At 41.6% G+C, this 21,650-nt stretch overlaps 1 protein-coding gene across 1 annotated transcript in view; it reads right to left on the reverse strand.

Moving 5' to 3' along the window:
- Positions 1 to 21,650, reverse strand: part of TCF7L2 (transcription factor 7 like 2) — a 36,628-nt gene that overhangs the window by 4,366 nt on the left and 10,612 nt on the right. The window contains exons 3-10 of the mRNA XM_010171700.2: positions 20,015 to 20,117; positions 17,031 to 17,117; positions 10,530 to 10,655; positions 9,530 to 9,689; positions 8,666 to 8,773; positions 4,004 to 4,052; positions 3,380 to 3,430; positions 2,133 to 2,205 (exon numbers count right to left, since the gene is read on the reverse strand). Of these exons, the coding sequence (XP_010170002.2) occupies positions 2,133 to 2,205; positions 3,380 to 3,430; positions 4,004 to 4,052; positions 8,666 to 8,773; positions 9,530 to 9,689; positions 10,530 to 10,655; positions 17,031 to 17,117; positions 20,015 to 20,117 (757 nt within the window). The remainder of the gene's footprint in view (positions 1 to 2,132; positions 2,206 to 3,379; positions 3,431 to 4,003; positions 4,053 to 8,665; positions 8,774 to 9,529; positions 9,690 to 10,529; positions 10,656 to 17,030; positions 17,118 to 20,014; positions 20,118 to 21,650) is intronic.

Genomic DNA, 21,650 nt, shown 5'->3' on the forward strand with positions numbered 1-21,650 from the left:
AGGGAAAGATAAAGCAACACAAACATGATGTGCCCCCAGTTCTGGTACTTGGCATACAGAGCTTGACGTGTTTCAAATACTCTATCTTTATAGACTACACAAATATCTGCTGATAGCGTGTAGTGAACTAACCACAGAATAAAGCCTAATTAAACACAGCATTTGAGTCTTTGGCTAGCATGAGACTTGAGCCTCCTGACACAGTGAAGTGGCTACCCAGCTCTCGAGGACTGAACTCTTCTCCCTTTAAGCTTTAAGCAACTGCTGCTTTCAAAGCCTCTTTAACACACGTACTGGTACTGGTATTTAAGACCCCAACACCCGGTACTGGCATGCCTTGCAGGGGACAATATGCAATCTGGTGAAGACATTTCTGGTGCCTTAGCTGGTATTTTGACATACACCACCACCCTTGATCTGTGTTTTCCTCGACACTAAGCACAAACAAGACTGCGTGCATACACAAAATACGATGGACGTCTGATCTACATTCTAAATGAGATGGAGCACATGGGACTGGCATGAGTAAGAAGGGAAAATGTGGGAGAGGAATCACTACACACAGAGTGTGGTTTGGGTTGAAATACCTACCATCATAATATTCCAAATTCAAAGACTGCTTGTATCAGAACAAAGAAACAACAAATTTAACCAAACGCGATCACATAAGGAAAAAGGAATGAGAAAAGAACTACTTGGTATCCCTCCACCAAGAAAGAAGCACATACTGAGTTATACATGGAATCAAACTCCAGTAGAACATGGGCTGTCGAAATCTGGGCTCTCTGATGTCTTTCATTTCCTTTTAATGCTGGAAACTGTCCTACTGAAGTTGTAATTAGTTTTGTTTAGAGCTCAGGCATTTACAGCTCACTTGGGATGAAATTTAGGAAAAAAATGTATTTTCAGAATCATAAAAAAAAGACATCAGATAATTTAAAAAACTGGTACCTGCATAAACCTTACCAAGGCATTGAAGCCTACAGGTAGCTATTTAATTTTGCAGATAACACCAAAAAAATGAGTACAATATAAGCTGTAAACACTGGCTTTTACATCTCTAATAATGAGAAAAACACTAGGTGCTGCAGATCCCAGAACCTTTTTAAAAAGCCTTTGGAGGCAGCAGATATAGACCCAAATGAAAGACAAAATACAGATGTTCAGCTAAACATTAATTTTGCTGACAATCTGGGGGGGGAAAAAAAAAAAGCCAAAAAACCTGCCAGCTTTAAGGACTCAAAAGTTTGCTTGTTCCCAGTTCTACCACCAGGGAAAGGTTATTGGTAAAGAAAGAGAGAAAATGGCATTAAATTAGCAAGAAATTCCAAAGATCAAAGATTATTAGCAATTGATGCTGTGGAGAGAGAAAGGTGGGGAGTGGGGAAAAAAGATTAAAAAAATAAAATCACACAAATGCACTAAGAGGACAGATTGCTTTTATTTCCCCAAAGGCCTAATGGGTAATATTATACCTGCATGGTTTGCACCATAAACTCTGTCGGTCAAGCCCGAACAATGCCCGACACTTCTTTGGAGTATTTGCATCTGTTAGCATAAGGTAAACACAAAAAATACAACACAATGGTGGATAGAGCTCATTTGGACTGCGTCATCTTAGCTACAGCTACATTTAGCTTTCAATCACCTCAGTTTTATTTGGTAATCTCCCCTTGTACCAAGGGCAGGAAATAAACCAGGACTTTCACAATGAGCCAAAAGAAAACCAAAAAAAAAGTCTCCGACACGGCCGTGCATCTGTCTGGTGTCGGTACCGCGCTCAATGCTGTGTGATTGAGGACTTTGGGAGAGAATTTCCTTGGGTGGAGGCTTGGAGGCCAGGAGCGTGGTTGAGCCACGGATCAGATGGGCTTAAGGCTGATGCTGTTTTACAGTGGGTTTTTGGCTAGCAGCAGCAAAGAGGAAGGCAAAAAAAAAAGACCAACAACAACAACAAAAAAAAAAGCAAAACCCTTTCAGAGAGATGATAACTCATGGCAGTGTCCCACTCCCTTGTGTGTTCTAGATCACAACACAGAGCTACAAAGCAACAAGGCAGGAAAAAAAAGGGGAAAGTACCAAATAAACCAGCTGCAAATCAGCCATAGCGAGTCTGGGAAAACTATACACACCTGCAGGGGCCGCACCAGTTATTCTGTTGATCAAGGCCAAAGCGCGCTCGGCATTTCTTAGGAGCGCTCAGGTCTGAATGAGTTCAAGAAAAGCGAGCAGAAAAGGGAGAGAGGGAAAAAAGAAAAGGGGAGAGGGGGGGAGAGAGAGAGAGAGAGAGAGAGAGAAAAGAAAAGGAAAAAGGGGAGAAAAAAGAGAAAGATAAAAATAAGGAAAAAATAAAAATAAAAAAGGGAATAAAAATCAATGTCCTCGTTATTAATTGCAAAATATTGACTTTTGATTTAAAAGTTAAAAAAAAAGTGATAATCACATTTTTATTCAACTCTTGAGATTAGCTGTTGCAATTAAAGCTGCAGTATCCCTTTATAAAGGACTGTTTCTTTCCCTTTTAAAAGAGCAGGTAGAGGAAAGTCATTGTGGCTGGTCTAGCAGGATGTTTCAGGCAAGATTTATTTGGGCTGGTTTTTTTTTTATTCTCTTTTTTGAGGCGGGGGGAAAAAAGGAAGAAAAGAAGCTGAGTATGGAAGTTAGATCCTGAACATGCTTTTTTCTTCAACTCAGATACAAAATAAAAATAAGAGAGCAAAAAAAAAAAAAAAAAAAAAAAAAAGGAAATTATATCTCCTGGGATAATGCAGCTTTTGGAATAACATTCAATTTATTTGTTTTTATTAATTTGTATTTAAAAGAATGGATAAGAATAAGCAGATTGCGGAATGAGTATGTTAGTATCAGCCAGAAAATAAAACGTTAGGCATGGCAAGGTGCTGAGTTAGTACAGCGAGTGAATTGCAATGAATAGGCTTGAGCAGAAAGGAAAAAAAAAAATCCAAAATGAAAATAATAATAAAAAAATGCATATGCATGCTAATGTGAGAAGACTTAGTGGGAGCCATGAAAAATGCCATTAGATTAAGGAGGTTCATTACTGACTTGCTTCCATTCTTTATCAGTCTCTTTAAAGAAATACTGCATATTCAATTTGCACAGTTAGTACAACTCTTGCGTTATTTTTACTGTATTACTGTTTTAATAGCAATTGTTACAAAAACAAAAAACAAAATTAAAAATTACTATCAAACATATAATAGATATAAAGATATATAGATAATAAATACTATCAAAACGTGTGGATGGTATTTTTTTCTTAATGTCGTGTTTAATGTTAAATTCTATAATGGCAGGAAAAAAAAAATTAAAAAGCAGTTTATAAACTATTTTAAATGACTCAAAATGACGTTAGCACCTGTAATCGGAGGAAGTGAAAGGCAAGGATTTAGGAAACATTCGCTGTGTTCTGAAAAAAAAGAACAAATTATACAAAGGCTTCAAAAAAACTAAGTCAGGGCTTCTTCAAAATTGACTATGAGATTGCCTATGCAGTATTTCTAATTTCCTATACAGAATGGCAAACCTCCTTAATTTAAAATGGGTGCGATTTACCACTGTAAGGCATGCATCAGAACATACAGGTACAGCCCAAATTAATACCAAACACATACATACGTATGTACACGCACACACTTATGCGCACAGTGAGCACACAACTTTATAAATGATGGCATAGGCATTACAACTATGGCTCTGCGGTTAAAGGCTCTGCAATCACTACGTACAAATTCAGCTAACGTCACGAGAGACTCTCACATGCAATGGCTTGGTTACTAGTTTCAGAAGGGCAATAATGTGTAAATAATTAGAGTGCATTTAAAAAAATAAAGAAAAAAAAAAAAAAGAAAGGCTGTCTAGTATAGGGGTCAGCTCCCCGTGAGGCCAGGAGACTCGTACCCACCTCCCCCGGACCTAGAAGCATCACACCAGGATTGCCACACTTCCACTAAGCAAGAGATTTAGACTTAATTTTACTTACCATTGGTCTCTCCTGGCTGCTTATCCCTTTTCCTCTTCTTCTTCTTTCCCTGCAGGAAACACACACAAATGAGAAGAATTAAAAAACCCCCCAAAACCCAAAACACGTCTCCTTGCAAGACAGCACTGAGCAATGGGGCTGCAGCGGGTGCAGGAAGCTCCCCAGGGAGGACACCAGAGCGCGGTGCAGGGAGGCTTGGAGGGCCCCGAGGGGATGTTCACACCCCAGGGATGGCTCTGCCTGCCCACCCTGTGCCTTTTTGGGAAGCCTCGCTGCAGCTCCCCACCAATGCTAACACCCACCAAAGCCCTAAGCAGCTGGGGAGGGGGCAGAACAACTTGCAAGATACTTCTTTTGAGGTAAGATTATCACTATGACAAATACTGACACTTGTATGCTCCTGCTTCAAAAAAGTCATTCCTGGTCGTGTTTCTATGGGGTAGGGAGGGGAAGAAGAGGCAACAACAGACATTCAAGGTCAGAGAGTCCATAAGTGAGGTCAGACTGAGACCCTGGAGTTCCTCAGCACCCAAAACCAGCCGTTAAAGCAGACAAGGAAGCCACACGAAAGAGCAAAACCTAACCTGCAAGTTTCTAAGTGCATGACAACTCAGAAGGCAAAACCAGAAAGAGAAAAAAATCCACATATAACTAAGACCCTTCCCACATTTTGCTCGACCACAAAAGAAAAATCACCAGTAGTGTTTTGCTAAACTGCGTCCCTTTCCCAGATGCTGTCCCACAAGATGATGCAATGTGTTATGGTTTCTGACTGGAGGGAGAAAGGCCCTTTCTCCATTTCCCCCCAGCAGTGTGGGAAAGGACATGACCAGGAGCTTGACTTCTGCGGAAACCCAACAATCAGTTTCCAGGAGACGAGTTAGAAAGTAATAAGCATGGCTCAAAAAAGAGAAAAGTGATTTTCTAAGAAAGCTTTTCTAACACTGAGCTACAGGGTTTGCAGAGCAGCACTAAAAGACCAGTCCCAGATGTTAAAAGCAACTATTTTTGGGCCTGTAATGTCAACTGTGAACAGGACAAAGATCCTTGCTTTAGAAGATGTGGTACTAAGAGAAGTTGGTGAAAAGACACCAGGCCAGCAGTCCCTTGTGGTCAAAAGGGAACAGACATGTCTTGGAAGAAGGAATCTCACAGCACTTTTGAAGGCCTAGACATACCTGTGGGGAATGAGAATAGCTTCTCCCACATGGTGGACATCTTTCTCAGTAGGCTGGTCTGGCTCCCAGCTAAATGGTTAAGACTGGGTTTCAGCATGGGACATCCACTGTAACATGGTCACTATGACATGCTCCCTGGAATGTACTGGTAAAAAATTCCCCTAACAGGAATGCTGGATTTTGATCTGTTGTTGTTGTCATATTTTTCCACCCCAAAAGTTGGCTTTCTGGCACAGGGTTTCTGTACTCATTCCCCCTTGGTTGCTCAGGGTTGTGAACTGCCACCCTGCTGTCCAGGCTGTGACAAGCACAGCCTTGTTCATGAGAGTCTTCTGGTGATGGAAAAAGCTGTGTGCACTGTCAATTTTAAAGGATCTTTAAACGACATGCATAGAATCCTGTGGCCTGGATGCTGCTGAGAAATCACCTCCAACACCTCTGAGGTCATTTTGAGGGACATGGAAAGTTGTTGCTCTGAGTCAATTGCTACAGCAGCCATCAGTTTAACGTGACAGGCAGACAAGATAGACAAGCATTGCTCCTAAAGCTCCCTGAGAATAAAATAGGGAAAATGTGGTATCTTAAAGTCCATGTATCGCAGAGATACAAGAGCCTCAGACTGCTCCATCTCAATTGATCTAGATTGACAGTAACTCTGTGAAAGCCAGTGATTTTTTTCCAGGTTTACAACAACATAACCAAAACCAGACAGTTGCCTCAGGACCGTAAGCCTGATTTTTATTTAATCTCAAGGAGGCCACTTGCATAATTAGACTGCATCTTGTGGCAAATTTGCTTAACTTTGTCAGTACATGTGGGACTTCAAGGGTTATTCCAATTTGAGACCTTGTGACTACTTCACACAAAGGCCAGTCAGGAGTCACCTGCCCTTTACAAACTCTTCAAGGCAGGTATTAAAGTCCTATAAGTCCTCTAGGGAGCAATCTGTTAAAAATGGCTGATAGACAGGAATGTCAGCCAGGGACCAGGAATTTCTAGTTCCTTTTCAACACAATCTTTGAAAACTGTTCCTAACAAAAAACTGACTAAGGTCCCACTAACTTCTTTTACACCCTTTTCAAAGGAAATTGGAAGAAGAATCACCTGGCTTCCTTGTTCAAGTTCTGTGCTACAAGAAGATCTCTGATTATGGAGCTAAATTAACACATGGACTTAAGAAAATAATTACAGCAGCAGTTTTTCAAATGCTCTGCCGAAGACATCGTTTTGCCTTTGCCTCCAATTGTCCTCCCAAGACTTGAGCAGATGGTCTGTAACATTTTCTGTCATTGTACTATGCAAATTCTTAGGCTGCAAGTAAAGGTGGAGGCAAATACTTGCTAACTGTTTTGGCAGCTCCCTGTACAGAGCCAAACCAACATGGGTTTTGACAGGATGGCAGAGTTCTTTGGTACTAATTTCTTAGGCAAGCAGCAGACCTTTACATACTTCTAGATCCAGCACTCAGTGCTGCTTAACATCTTATACTAGATCTCAGAAAGAGCAACTGTGCCTTGGGACACCAACAAGACACAACGGATGCCTTGAATCCTCTTCTCTTATTTAAGAGTGGGCTGAAAGCTGCATTTCTTGAAGGTACTACTCCTATTTCTGAAGACCTGGGCTACAGCTGGCCTCTTCCTCACACCTGATGTGAGATGCCTAACAATTTCAAGCAGCCCAAATGTGCTCCCCTTCTGTGAAGGGCTTGAGACCCTGTGAAACACCAAGGGAGGAGGGGAACTCGGAGAGCTCTGAATTGACCAGGAGAGGAGAAATAAGTAAATCCTGCGGATGATGCAATTGTATGATGCAAAGGTACCGCGCTCTCCTCAGGCAGGAAGATTCCCCCTGAAGGTCACTTGGGGGTACAGCATCAAGCCGCTGGGAAAGCATCGGCTTTCTCATCCTGTCCTTTTTAGCTTGAGAAGAAAGGGTTTCTCAGTGCTCACACAGTGAGGACAAAAGTAAAAGGTCCTAAACGCTGAAGGCTTTGTACATGCCCATCTGTCGCTGGCACAGTCATAGCGCAGAATGAGCCTTCCTGAAACCTCAGTCAAGCCTATACTCCCTTTTGAACACCCAAGAAGATGATACTGCACAGTGCTGAGGAACTACCTCAAGCCTATGGTCTGACAGTCTCAGGCCAGACTATGCTGAAAAGAAAGGGAAAATGTGTCTAAGCAGGAGCAATGCCTCATCGGGCTTAATGAGGTCTCCTCTGAGGAGCACGCACAGCTAAACCTGCAGCGGTGAGCAAAGGAGGGGGCAAGGCAGAGCCCAACTGAAGGGAAAGATGATCAAGAGAGAACAGAAGGATTTGAGAAAATGTCCTTAAGTAAATATTGCTAAATAAGTAGGCATGTGTATTCCACTGCTGAAAGGGCAGAAGAACGTAGAGAGCTGCTGCTGCTGCTCTAGGCTTTCCTGCACACATAACTGACATCGATCTTACAGCTGCTGGACCCCAAACTAGCAAGGAAGTCTGACTGGAAGACAGGGAGCCCTGTTTATTCCAGAATTATAGACCTTGAAAATTTTAGGTGACTTTTTAAAAAAAAAAAAAAAAATCAGGATGCTGCTATAATCCTATTAAAGAGGATTTAGAGCTCCCACCAATCCACAAATCTGTCACAAATTTATGTGTTTAGGCTTGTGAATACTTGCTACCAGATGCACTGCTTACCCTTCATGGAAGAAGGAGTTGCATACTACTAGTACACAGTTACAACGCTGGCCTTATGTTTTTAACAGACAGAAAATTCTGCAACTTCTAGCTACAAAACAGGCTTTCTGAAAGGTGCAGGGGAGAATCAGTCTTAAAAACACTCCATTAATTGATCACAAACTCCAAAACACTTTTTAAAAAATGGCAGGGGGAAGGGGGCTAACATGGCCATGAAAAAGTAAAACACAATTGAAATATACAACAGTAGAGCATGGAATAACTCATTCAACCCCACTTGAGAGTAAGACCTTCAAACAAGTCATGCTTTTGGTTTTGCCAGTCCTTCTCTGAAGCTAGGATAAGTCAATCTTCCACTTTCCACTATACTCTCACACAGATAAGCACAAGACACTAATTAGTCATCTTTTTGGTGGAAAGGAGAATAGCCATACTAGGGGAATTTAAAATTTTGTTTTTTAAAAAAAAAATGACATTTAAAATGGTCAGCAAGCCAAACAGCATTTCCAGATGCTGGTAAAAGTGAAGGCAAGAATTTCTTCACAGAGCTCTATTGTCATGCCCCAATTCTATCCTTTTAATAGTCCCAGCCAGGAAGCCCCTTCCAAGTGGAAGAGCTGGGAATTATCCCCAATAGTTTTAGTATCGCAGAGGGGAGCGTCCGTTGTTACCAGATTGGGATCCTGATGCACGCTTTCCAGGTAGTGCTTGTGTGCAATGTGTGGTCGTAGTTCAGCAAAAAATACACATTTCTACAAGCTCTACTACTAAAAAATTTCCACCTACATAGGAACCTACATAGTTATCCCGTGCGGACCAGCCTGGGTACAGCTGCATGTGAAGCTGTCGTTCCTTTCTTGCTAGTTCATAGTATTTCGCTTGTTCTTCTCTGGATAACGCGTGCCACTGAGGTGAAGAAAAGAGAAACAAGACAAAATAAAAAGCACAAGTGTTGTTTTTTTTTTTTTTTCCCAAAAACATTAACAGCAGAGTATATTATTTATATATAAATACAGCAAGAGTTGATTTTCATTAAAAAAAGAGATAAAACCAGATGATCTGGCACACTGCCATTCATATTTTATTTATAACTCCAGTAAGCTCAACTGAGTCACAACGTATAATTTACATTCACTCAGCCCCTTTGTCTCCTGATGAGAGAGGACAATTAAGAAAACTAAACAAAACCAAAGAGCAGGGGTGAGGGTCCAGAAGCTGAACCACGTGTTGTGAGCCAGATCTCAGTTAAAGATTTACAGAATGTCTCCCCCTCCCTTCCCCACTGGTACCCCCTCCCCTCTCCTGGCTCTCACAGGTGCTGACAGTACTTCCCAAAGGCTTTTTCCTTCCCCATTGACTTTTCTGCCTGTTTCTAGGACAAAATAATAAATTTGAGATTCTTCCATCTCCAGGTGATAGAAATAACATTGAAATAACACTGCTATTAATTAACTCTCCCCCTTCCTTATGAATGATTCCACTGGCAAAAAGTGCCTGCAAAAACAAAAACCACAAGAAGCCTTTGGTTTAGTGACTTCCCTATCCGTTATCAAAAGTACAGGAAAACCCACTGATTCAAAAGGATGCAACTCCCTTTGCTGGCAAGTAGTGTGAATCCCACCGAGTTTCAGTCCTTGCTTGTGCTTGTCCCTTGTTACCTACCCTTCGACCGAGGATTTGGTTGATGGCTGCGCTCTCTTTCAATGTGCATTCTGCTACAACTTTTGCTCTCATTTCCTTCATATACAACATAAATGCATTAAGAGGTTTCTTTATGTGTGGCTTCTTTTTCTCCTCTTCTTTTTTGGAGTCCTGATGTTTTCTGAAGGGCAAAGATACAACAGACATAAACCTCACAGTGAGAACTCTTGTGAGTTTATTAAATTAATCCCCTCAATCCCTCTAGCATTAATCTTCAGAAATTAGCCTCTAGAAAGAGGACCAGAAGGTTCTCTAGGGCCTTCACTGTGGCTGCTGTAGGAGAACAGTTTTAAGAGCATTAAAAGTAAACCTATCTCATGTTTATGCAATATCACCAAGTAACCTCTCAGCCCCTAGAAGAACTTCAGAAGGACATGGGTACTCAGGAAAATGGGTTCTTGGGGAGGGCTTGTGAGCATGATGGTAGCGGAAATAATTACACCCCATCATCACTGGGAACTGAAATGCTGTCTTTCTGCTTCACCCGTGAAATGGAAGGCAAGAAGCAGCCAGAGGCAGACCAGGGCTCTCCTCAGCTTAAACCTAAACTTGATACCAGCTCTCTCTGCAAGCTTTGAGCAAGCCATTTATGCTCTGATTTTTTGTCTCCTGTTGTGTATCTGGTATCTCATGTCTTCAAACCAGGCACTGAGTAACAGGGAAACCAGTGAAGAAGCTTGAATCTTGATCAAGAAAATTCCACTTCCTTGTTAAGACAGGTGAAATTAATAACTACTTGTTTATGTCACAAAATGACTCTGAATGATTGTTACCATTATTTTAACACACTTCAGTAGTTAAACCATCTTCATATCAATTAGAACAGAAGAGAAAAAAAATCAATTTTAAAAATATTTTACAGCAAAAACATTCCAACAAATCCAAGCCTTTTTAAAAGCCACACATGCACAGGTGATGCTTTAGGTGTTCTAATAATAAGACATGGGAAGCAACAACTTACGAGCTGTGGAGTGAGCCAACGTCGCTCTGGGAAGATTCCTGTTTGACTGTTGGTGTGACTATGGCCGGATGAGGGATTCCAGTTGTATGTAAACTATGGTGTGGCGGGACCATGTGTGGAGGAAACCTAGAGGAGAGAAAGCTGTGTAAATCGTCAGAATAAAAATGAATGAATGGGGAGGGATGTGTACACACATTAAAAAAAAAAAAAAAAAAAGGCATATAACAAGCACATGACAGCTAGACAAAGCATATGAAAGCTGGCAGCATTAATTAGCAATAAATTAAACATAATGACTCTTCTAATGTCATTAAAGCCAATCTTCGCCTTCATTATCATTACTGACATGAGACATCATGATTTTTAACATCTTTAACAAAAGGCAAATTCAACTGGATGAACTTGGATGGAAGTGGAATTTCAGCTACCTGCAAGGAAATCCAGCAGTCCATTTCTTTGCTAAGAAATTATCTGTGTCAAGCAAGGAATCAATTTTTGTAGTTCTGAATCATGTTGTGAATTTGGGGTGACATCTTTTGTTGCATATTGACAGCAAAATAAAATATTAATGCCAACACAATCTAGATGCATTTTTGATAATCCTTATAGATGCCTCATTAGCTACATTTTGTTGAAGGAGCAAAAGAAAATATTTATTTGTGTCTAATAAATCTCTGAGCCACATTGCTTTAACAGAAGGTGGGAAGATTGTAGAATTAAGTCAATTTTGAGCCATTAAAGTAACCTAGAAAGGCTTAAAATCACGCAAAATAACAGTTTTGCCTTTCTAAAGAGAAAATGTTGTCAGCTTTATGGTTTATGGTCATATACATGGACAGGCCCTGGTCCTGCAACTGGATTCAGAGGGATGTGGGATCCTTCTGCACGAATCCAATTGCTTGGTCAGGGCCACAGCACGAACATGGTACAATCATTCAGACTTTTTACTTTTTAACCAAAATGAACAAATTTCTCAAAAGCAGGATTGACTTCTTATCATTATTTCTCAACAGTCTCAGAAAGGTTTTGCAATTAATAAGGAAAGCACACTATGACTGACTGCCTTTCACTCAGAAAACCCTCACTGAAGCCAACAGATTTCCAGGGAATGTGATCTAGCCTAAAAATCTGGTTCAAAAATAGCTTCTCCAAAAATCCAAGGCTAAAGTGATTATGGCAAATGACAAGGTTTTTTATCACTGCAAATCCCTACTCTCATCCCAGATTTTGAACCGTTTTTCTCCAAATAAAGTACCCTGAGATATGGAACATGCAATGGGATAAAGAATTATTTATTCTATCATCAATATACAATGTTTTTTTTCTACCAAATGGGATTTAAAATGGGGTGATATACCATAGATAAGTAAACTGTGTACAAGTGTCAGAAATATAATGGGATTTCTTTATTTTCCCTCAGTTATAAATTCCATTACTGAGCTTAACCCCTCCCAAGCTGCCTAGACATTCCCTGCATTCACAAGATGACACAGAAGTACTTTGATGAACAAGAGGTACTGTCCACTATGAGCTCTGAGGATCTTTGTCTATAAGCTTGTAGTACTCGGGATCATTAGACAGAAGTTTTTTGTCGTTGAAGGCAGTGCTGGGAAGAACACGGACTGACAGGGAGAATGTGAAATTGTTCAAACTGGAGAGAACTGCAGCTCCTCACAAAGGCATGGAAAGAATGAAAGGAGCAGAGTGTGAAGAGAACGGGCAGCAAAATAGTCATTCTTACACAGATTTCTACTTCTGCTAAAGACCTATGGACACAAATCTCCATGTGGATTGTCAAAATGCCTTCCTCACTCTCTGACAAAAGTAGCTGTGAGAGAAATGCACATTTGGGGAAATGCTTTGGTGCATGATAGCTCAGAAGAGAAGACAATGGCGAGGCTGTAGGAGACCAATGTCCCAGTCTAACTCATGCCACAGAATTGTCTCACCATCAGCAAGACACAAACTGGGTCTTTGTATCGTTTTCTTCTGCTTTCCCTCTCTCTATTTTTGTGTCTGTGTGTATTTTGATTGGACATACTTAAAGTTTGTTCACACAGTGCCTGCGGCCTTCAGCCACAGTACAGTGCAAACAATAAAAACTGGCAGTAAGAGCTTTTTTTAAAAAAATAACGTACAAACATGGGTGAAAATAAAACCCAGAGCAAAATCCTCACCTCGCTGAAAGTGGTATAAGAATAGTGATAAAAAGTTGACACACGTGCTATTGAATGGTCCTAGGCAGGACCCAGCATTGAAGAGAAGACCATGCTGCTGGGGCTAGCTAGGGTTCAAACTGACAAGAGGTAGTGACAATGGGACAACGAAGGATGAAGATGGAGATGAAATGCCTACCTTCAGAGGGCAGGCAGGAAGAGCTGCGCTTGTTTGACAGGAGGACACAGTGAGAAGGGCAGTGAGCATATAACAGCAAAGAAGAAGACCTGCATGCAGCGATAGCTCAAGAACAGAAGGGTATGAGAGTGGACCTGAATAATGTGGGACTCATCAGTGGAGAAGGGCTCCCAAATATCAAAAAAGACTGATGACAGCTGGAGTTAACAGGGACAAAAGATGGTGTTAAGCTTCTGAAGAGGACCCCATGACGTGGCCATGATAACTGGGTCATGGACTAGCTTCTCAAATAAGGATCTGGTCAAAAATTAAACACACTGAAAAATGAACTCTGCCTACATGGTGGATTGCTGTATGGTCAAGATCTTCAAGGGAAACAAACTCAACAAAAGATAGAAGGTTATTTTACTTGTTTATTTTTGATGAAGATTGATGATGATGAAGATGATCCTCCAGCCAATAAAAAATGGAGGAGGATGAAGAAAATCTAAAAAAAAAAAGGAACCTCCCTCCCCTAATTATGGAAAAAATGTTTTCCCAATTACCATTTAGGAGAAAGAGAGTGACCATTTGCACACAGGAAAGTGATCAGGTGGGAAAGAAGGGCAGCACAGGAGAAGAAGCCTATGTACGTGTGTTAAAAGCCTGGAGGATGGTGAAGCCTTCACTGACTTCAGCTGGCATGAGATTTTACCTACTGAGCAATGAACCTCAGAGACACAGCAGCCTTCAACAACAGGCAGCTGGCGCTCAGTAGTTACTTTCAGGGTGGCAGTTTCCCCAAGGAAGTTGTGTGTTTGTTACCAATGACCCTTCATTATTTCACACTGAATGTCTCTCCCTCCAGGACACAAGGCTGCCTATTGGATTTAGACAACCTTTCCTGTGTTTGAAGCTATAAAACATGCTGCAGAATCCAAAGTCACCCGCACAGTCCCATGGACTTCAGTGGGCTGGGTGGGGGTTCAGCATAAAGTTCAAGTGCCTATTTATTTCCATGCAGGCATCCACTCACATGGCAATACGAGTAGGGGGAGAGTGTTAATTTTTTAAGTTCCTGGCTACACTCCAACTTCAGTAATTACATTCAGCAAAAGTGAATTTCCCCTGAAATTTCAATTACAGAAGGTATTTTCCACTGCCACCACTTAACTGCTGTGCAGTGTTTGTCTAGTGTAATTCTGTTAAATCATTTCCTGATTTCCTCTCACAGTAGTTGTTTTTTCATAGTGGGTCCACTGTTTGCCCATCAGTCAGTTAACCCTGTCTCAATTTACATTAAGAGCATATTATATTGGGGTAATGAAGGAACAAGAGATGTTACAAGCATGTTGCATGCATATGAAGTGAGTGGGGTGATGCTACAAGCAGAGAAAAGAGTTGTGAATGGATAAAACAACCAGAAGACACTACCTTAATAGTCTAAACCATTTATGAAAATCACTATTAGTCACCCATTAACCTTTTATAAACTATTCACAAGCACACTCTACCTAATGAAATGTAATTACTAAGCTTAGGGAATATTCAGGCTTGGGAAGCATTATATGCTCTAAAGATCTATACCATAATGCAGGCAAAAAAGGGAATTACTTTTGAAGGAAGGCTCTGAAAAAAAACAGGATGGAGGGCTGAGGCTGAGGTCTGCCCTGGGCAGAGCCAACACAGAGAGCCCAAGGCTTGGGCCCTGCAGGGTTGTTGCCTGGAGGCCAACCACGAATGGCACGTCTGTAGGCAAGCGTGGGCATCCCCGGGCACGCCAGCCCCATCTCCCAACCAGGCTGGCTACTCAGGGCAAGGGCTGTCCCACGGCTGAGCTCAGGTGCCCCAGCTGATACGGCAGGCATGAGAAAACACGCCTCAAACCACGTATCAGAGCACGGTCTGCCCAGAGGGTGTTCCCATCTATGGGAAACCAGGAGAGAAGTTTCTGGGCTGAAACAAAGGATAAACATCTTAAATCTATTCATCAGTCTGCGTGTGTGCCTGAGCATGTGTGCGTACGGGCGCGTGTCAGAGACAAAAAGAAAGGCTGCGTGCGGATATACACACCCCTCACCTTCGCCTCAGACATCCCCTCGTATTTTTTTCTCTAGACAAGTATTCCATGAATTGCAATAAACACCCTAAAAATTCTAAGCAGCTCATTATACACCACCGTCTCCTTTTATGGCTCCAAGCCAGAATATAATGATGAGTCTTAACTTGTTAAGGACAACTAATTTTTTGTTCCTAGCTGTCTCAGGGGCTTCTCTCTTACTCACTCTCACTTTACTTCACTGTTGACATGTTTCTGTTAACTGGATGTCATCTGCCTGCCTTGATTTTATGCACAAGCAGTGGGATGCATTTTTCTGTGCAACAATTCTGCTTTGAGTTGCATTAGATTTGTCATTATTCTCTCATTTTCCCCTTGCACTTGTAACATTTCATCTATTCCTGCCTTATTTTTTGAGCCACGGTGCACCCACATTATGGTTTATACATGATCTTGCTCCCTTTGAAGCCGGCAGATTTCAGAGCCAGCCCTCGTCAGGAGAAGTGCCTGCTACCAATTTAGCAGGCTGAGGGCCCCGAGCTCCAACAACTCAATCTAAAGGGGGTCACAGGGTGGCACAAGCGAGTGTCAGCAAGTGCTGTTTAATTGCCAATCTAGGCTTCTCCATGGTGTTTAAAGTATAATGACCCATCACTTAATTCTGAGAAGTCCTGGCCCTGCTGCTGAATGGAATGAATATCAAAGGATGTGCTAGAACAGGGCAAGGAGCCTACATTTCCTATAACTGCCATAAGTATAATAGACCTCTACTTCTGTCGTCCCATTACCACAATAATGTATTTAATTTGCTGTGTACTCTTTTTAACTAGATACCTTTCATAATGCCTATCTTGGGAATATGGCCTCCCCCCCTCCCACATCTCCCCCCTCCCTCAAATGACTAGCCTCTCTAATAATAATTAAACTAAATCAAGCTCTACTTTGCCTCACACCATGCCTGCAAGTCTTTTATAGATATTAAAAAAGATTAAATGGAGGGAGGGAACCATTGTTTAAATTTGCAGCTTTCTCCCCAACCCAGGATTTTTTCTCCCCTGCGCTGGGCCGATTAATTTTTTTTTCAAGTTGATTTTCCAGTTGTCTCTCTATTTGCTGGAGCAACACAGGCAAATTTTCATGTTTTGCTTTTATTCAAGTTATCTAAAGGATACAACACACTATTTCCCTACCCATTCACTCACAAGTTCTAGTTACAGGTTTCCATTTCTCAATGAGGTTTCCCCTCTCCCAATCTTTTCATCCTTAAATCCTCTGTACCCCACCCTTCACATATTAAACCGCAGAGATGGAGAGGAAGGGACAGAGCAGGGAAGAGACGTGGAACCTTGCTATGTAATGCATGCTAATTTAATTATGTGCCATCATCAAAATGGATTAGCTGTTTCAGCCCATCAGGAAAGTCTAAACCTCCACCGATTTAATTAACCAGGCTGAAAATCAGATGAACAGAAAATAAAACTATCATTAGGAGCAATTAGTGATTACTTAAACATAGTGCTGCCAACCAGTTTGTAAATAAAACTAGCAGTCCCTGGAAAATTAGATGGAATTAATTGGAAGTAGGGAGGGGGAGAAATATATACTTCTAAAGTTTCAGAGGGTCAGGCGGGCCCTTTTATGTTGACTATCAGTGTTCAGAGCTTTGGTAGAGAAAAACATAGTGCAATAACCTTCCTCCTAACTCCGCTTGAAGAGCAGCCCTCCTCCCTCCTGAGCCTCCCCTCTCGCACACAGAGAACTGGGTGACAGCCACCGAGAAAGCAAAAGGTGTCACGACTTCTTCTGGCTTTTTCAACATCACATTTTCACAGCTTTTTCACTTAGTTTGGCTTTTAAAGATGACTGGAGGTTCCTCCACCTCTCTCTCAAAAATATGTTCTTACAGCCCAATGACAGCACTAGGACACCCTCGTCTTGTCAAAGTACCCCTCGTCCTCTCCTCCTCTGCCCCACCAAAAAACTAAGGATGACTGTTTAACTGAAGTGCTTTCAGAACTACACTTCCTAGATGAAATGCTCTCCTCTAAAAAGGGTGGCAGGAAGAGTTACATTTGCTCTCTATTCAGGAGCTCAGTATTTGAACTCACCTTGACATGGAAGCATTGACGGTCAGAGCTGTTGGGTAAGGGTGGCGGAAACCCCCTGTCGTGATTGGGTACACTGGCTGACCTTGCCTGGCAAAAAAGAATTGCACTGAATGGGATGCACCTGTCTTTAAAAAAAAAAAAACCACAACAAAAAACTTCTCTCTGCACAGTAAGCTTTATTCTCATTTGATCAGAACAAAAATCTTGGGGATTGTACAGCAAGGATCAAAGGAAAGAAACACAGAACAATTTGAATGCCATAAATCTGATAGGAATGGCTAATTAAATTTTATAACCTCTGCTTATGTCAATAGAGACCCTCTCCCCAAGCTGAAACTAGGTGTTTTGTTGTAATAATTAAAGGCGAAGTCTCGCTTGCTTTAATGGAGCCATCACACTAATTGAGGGCTACACATCCAAAGGAAAACAATAATGAATGTAAATTTATACCAAAATAAAGTACAGTGAATCAAAGGACTTCAGTTGCGCTTTGGGCCTCTTTCGGTATTTAGATCTCGGTGAGAAAACATTAAATTAACAGAGCTTAATTTGTAGCCTTTTGTCAGATTAACAAGTGTTGACAAGAGTTACCGGGGGAGAGTCCCCAAGAAGTATTGTGGGTAACCAATAGACAATCACACCTCATTACAATAATTAAAAAATACAGCAACATGCAAAACAGCATCCTCATGAAAGACACACAACTTTTACTGATTGAGGTTTGTCTGTGCTGGCTAGTTCTTTTCATCTGTCCTTAAAATATATCATCTGACTGGGCAGGATGCTTTCTCGGGGGGAACTAAGCTAGAAACACCCAGGCCAGTTGAGGACAGATGGGTGGGAAGTTGATGGTGAAGCATGAGTGGCAACGAGAGCAGAAATAAAAACCTTGGGCTACTTCTGCAAAGTTGGCCATGCTACTCTCCTAGAGCAAAAGCAAATGCAATGGTATCATCCCTCAACAAAAACCACTTGGAGAAGCTGTAAGAGTTGTTGGCAGGTAAGTACACTGTGGGTGTTGACCTGTTATAAACCAGCAGGGAAGAGAGTCTTCCTGTGACAGAGGTGGCCATTGTCAGTTGCCTGATGAAACTGGCCACACGTGGCAACATTTGTGTGGGTTTGGCAGCCATCACATGAGGTTCAAGGAGGACAAACCTGTGTCTGCACACATAAAGATGTAAGGCACTGAGACACAGGCCAATTACAGCCAGAAATTTCTTCCCTAGGCTCTCATGTCTTTAACGTTACTGACTTTTGGCTTTAGCTGAGTATATTTGTTTTAAATGCTGAGGCTGTTACTGTGCAAACTTGAGCTAAGCAGTTGCAACAGAGGAGCATGAGCTGGCTGTATGGCAGCTAGGCCCTGCAAGCAAAAAGAAGAAGAAAAGGAGCTGACATGTTCTACCGGCATTTAGAGTGTCCTACAGAAAACGTAAATCAGCACAAATGAGGAGGAATTCAGGATTTCAGGGAGCAATGCTCTGGGTTTTTCTTCTGCTCATGCTGGGCTCTTCTGGAGAAGCAGTCTTCTGCAGACAGCTGATGGACATGCTTCACCCTCACAGTGGGAGAGCTTCTACCCTATCATGTTGCACAACCACCCTGAGAAGAAGAACAGCTTGCAAAGTGGCCAGAAGCAGGCTCCAGAGGCCAAGGGCTAAGCTTCAGTTGTCCTGCATCCCACTTCTGTGCTTGAGAAAGACCCCCAAAGCCGAGTGGGAGAGCTTCTACCCCATCATGTTGCATGACCACGCTGAGAAGAACAGCTTGCAAAGTGGCCAGAAGCGGGCTCCAGAGGCCAAGCTCTAAGCTCCAGCTGTCCTGCAACCACACTTCTGTGCTTGAGAAAGACCCCCAAAGCCTTTGACACCAATCCCTCTCCCTGCCCAAGACCTGGGTGCGTGTGAGGACCCTCTGCTCTGCCCAGTTCTCCTACAGGGTGTGAACTCCACTTCGTTATGGAGGGCAAACTTGTGGAGAGGTATTTTAGCATAGCTGGCAAAACAACCTTGAGCAGGAACAAACTATTTCTAGCTTTGGACAATTAATTTCTAAAGAAATACCGTGTCTCTAATATTGACAGGTCCTGTCATGTGAGAAAAACAGGGTAGTAACCTTGATTTTTAATGCGGAGAACTGCTGTATCCCACAATACGAATGTATTTTATAAGTATTTAAATCAAATATACTGTGCTAAAGGCCCAAGCAGTGCTATACTGCATTATAAGCCCATTGCAGAGATGGCAACATAAGAAAAAAAAAGAAAATAAGGACTCAATTACTGGAGAGAACCTCATACCCAACAAGGTGCCACAAATGGGATATGAGGAGCTGAAAGAAAACAAAACCCCAAACTAACTTCCCATGGCTTTTTTCTTAGCCAGTTTTAAAGTAAACTAACTCCTCTTTCTTGTTTGCAAGAAAATTCCATTCCTCAGATGCCAACTGCCCAGCCACGTCTCGACCAGGAATGCTGCTCACTGGCCGGTGTAAAGCTCTACTGTTTCACAAGAAACACGAAAGGGGTTTCAACGGGGAAGGCCAATGGAATTTAAAATTGCACATTTATAGTGACAAAGGCCCTGTTAAAAAAGAAATCCAACTAGAACCACCCTGAGCCACCAGAACACCAAATTTGAGAAATCCCCACATGGTGCAGTGTAAGGGCATTAACAAGAAAAGGACATTTCTGCAGAAGGGTTTTAAAAATTCATGCTTCATGAGTTATCAGCCAGTTGAGACAACATGCAAAGCTATGCCCAACTGCTCATGTTTGTTTAAGACCTCATGATCTGGCATAAGTTTTAATTAATCTTCATGAGGTGAGTAAATTCATAACCACTCAATGAAGTGGCAGTTAGCAAACAGACTTATCTAAATACACACACACATGCACATGCACATTCACATACACGATTTTTTAACATAAATTTTACACATTAAAAAAAGAAAAAGGAAATAAAAAAAATGGAACTCCTTACTGTGGTACTAACCATCCTAGCGGATGGGGGATTTGTCCTACAGTGCCCGGTGATAATGGATAATAAGGAGATATATCTGGAGGATGTGGAGGCCTTGGAATTCCTATGGAAGAGGAACATAAAGCAGCATTAGTATTAAGACATGAAAATAACTAAAATATAAGGAAAAAAGCACCTATGTTTCTAAATTGCTATCGATTCATTTTTATTACAATACTCATGGCTTCACTTTGCATTTCCAAAGGCTGTCTCACAGTCTTATTTTATAAAGTGAGCCTCTTGGTATCTTGTTAAATGAGTTTCAACCAGAAAAATTGACGTGATTCACTCCCTCAGTCACCTCTCCAGCCAGAGATAATTATTTTGTTATTTAGGATGAGAATTTAGGAGTCTCAGCTATAGTTTTGGTTTTATGCTGTGCTAGGTGCTGTCTTAAACGCTCAACAGAAAGATAGTCCCTATATCAACTTCATGGTTATTTTAGTCTCAAAGTCACCAAAAGAGCACAGGCTTTACCCATACTTTGACTTTGTGATCAGCAGCATGGTGTTACTCCAAAGTAACCTCCAAAATGAGCTACAAAGTAATTACAATTGCAAACTATATGTGCTTATGAGTAAACCTAGGAAACCTTCCCAAAACCTAGCAGGGGAGGGGAGAACCCCTGGAAGTGCTTGCTGAAACAGGGGGCAGATGCCAAAGGTGTGCAGGGGAGGACAGAGAGCCCATCGGTCTTCTCTTGAAACCAGTGCAGTTCCTACTTGGGAGAGCAGAAACCAGCTCCAGCCACAAGGCTTCCATCTCAACACTCCCTACCTTAATAGCAAGTAGGAATTACTCAGAGGACTAAGGGTTACAAGACTGGGCCTTTCAATTAACGAGCCCAAGCACAATTACACAGCAGAAGCAAAATTAAAACAGAGAACATTAAAAAGAAGGGGTACTGTATTCATGGCTAAAAACTATTTTTTAAGTCACTCAGGAAGCTTTTAATCTCTAAATTAAATCTCCTTGTGTGACATTTTCATGCAGACATTGCTTTTTCTCCATTACAAAACCCAAACAGATTAACTGGGCTTTAACCATCCGGCGAGCTATTTGCACACTTGAAAGAATGTTCACAGAAGAAAAGTAAACAGTCTACAGACGTTAATCATATGTTTTACGATAACCATTTAAAAGCTATTCCCTGTACTGCCATTATTTAAATGAGAGGTTGACTATGCCATTCACTTCCAATACCCAGGGATGGCGAGATGGAATCCTTTTAAGCTATGTGAAGTTAGCATTAAGCACAATTAAAAGGGGGCCCCGATTGAAGCATAGGGAGTGAAAACCAGCTAATGCACGGCCTCATTGAAGGGCTGGACTTCAGATAAATTATCTGCATACGTTAGGGCTGACACAGAGCGATTCCTTTGACGTGAATTTAGTTTCTGATGTACTTCCCAATTAACTAGCTAGGATTTGAATTAACAAAAACAAAACCACTGTCACTAGGAACTCAGTGCAGCCCAAAGAAAGGAGATTGACACTGTTTGACTTCCCTGAGCCCTCAGGTTAAACAAGGACTTTTAAAAAGTTAGAATAACATGTAAATTCTACTCTATAACACCAATAAATCTAGTCAGGGTTT

Source organism: Antrostomus carolinensis, unplaced genomic scaffold (genome assembly GCF_000700745.2).
Source record: "Antrostomus carolinensis isolate BGI_N321 unplaced genomic scaffold, ASM70074v2 scaffold1097, whole genome shotgun sequence".
NCBI lineage: Eukaryota > Metazoa > Chordata > Aves > Caprimulgiformes > Caprimulgidae > Antrostomus > Antrostomus carolinensis.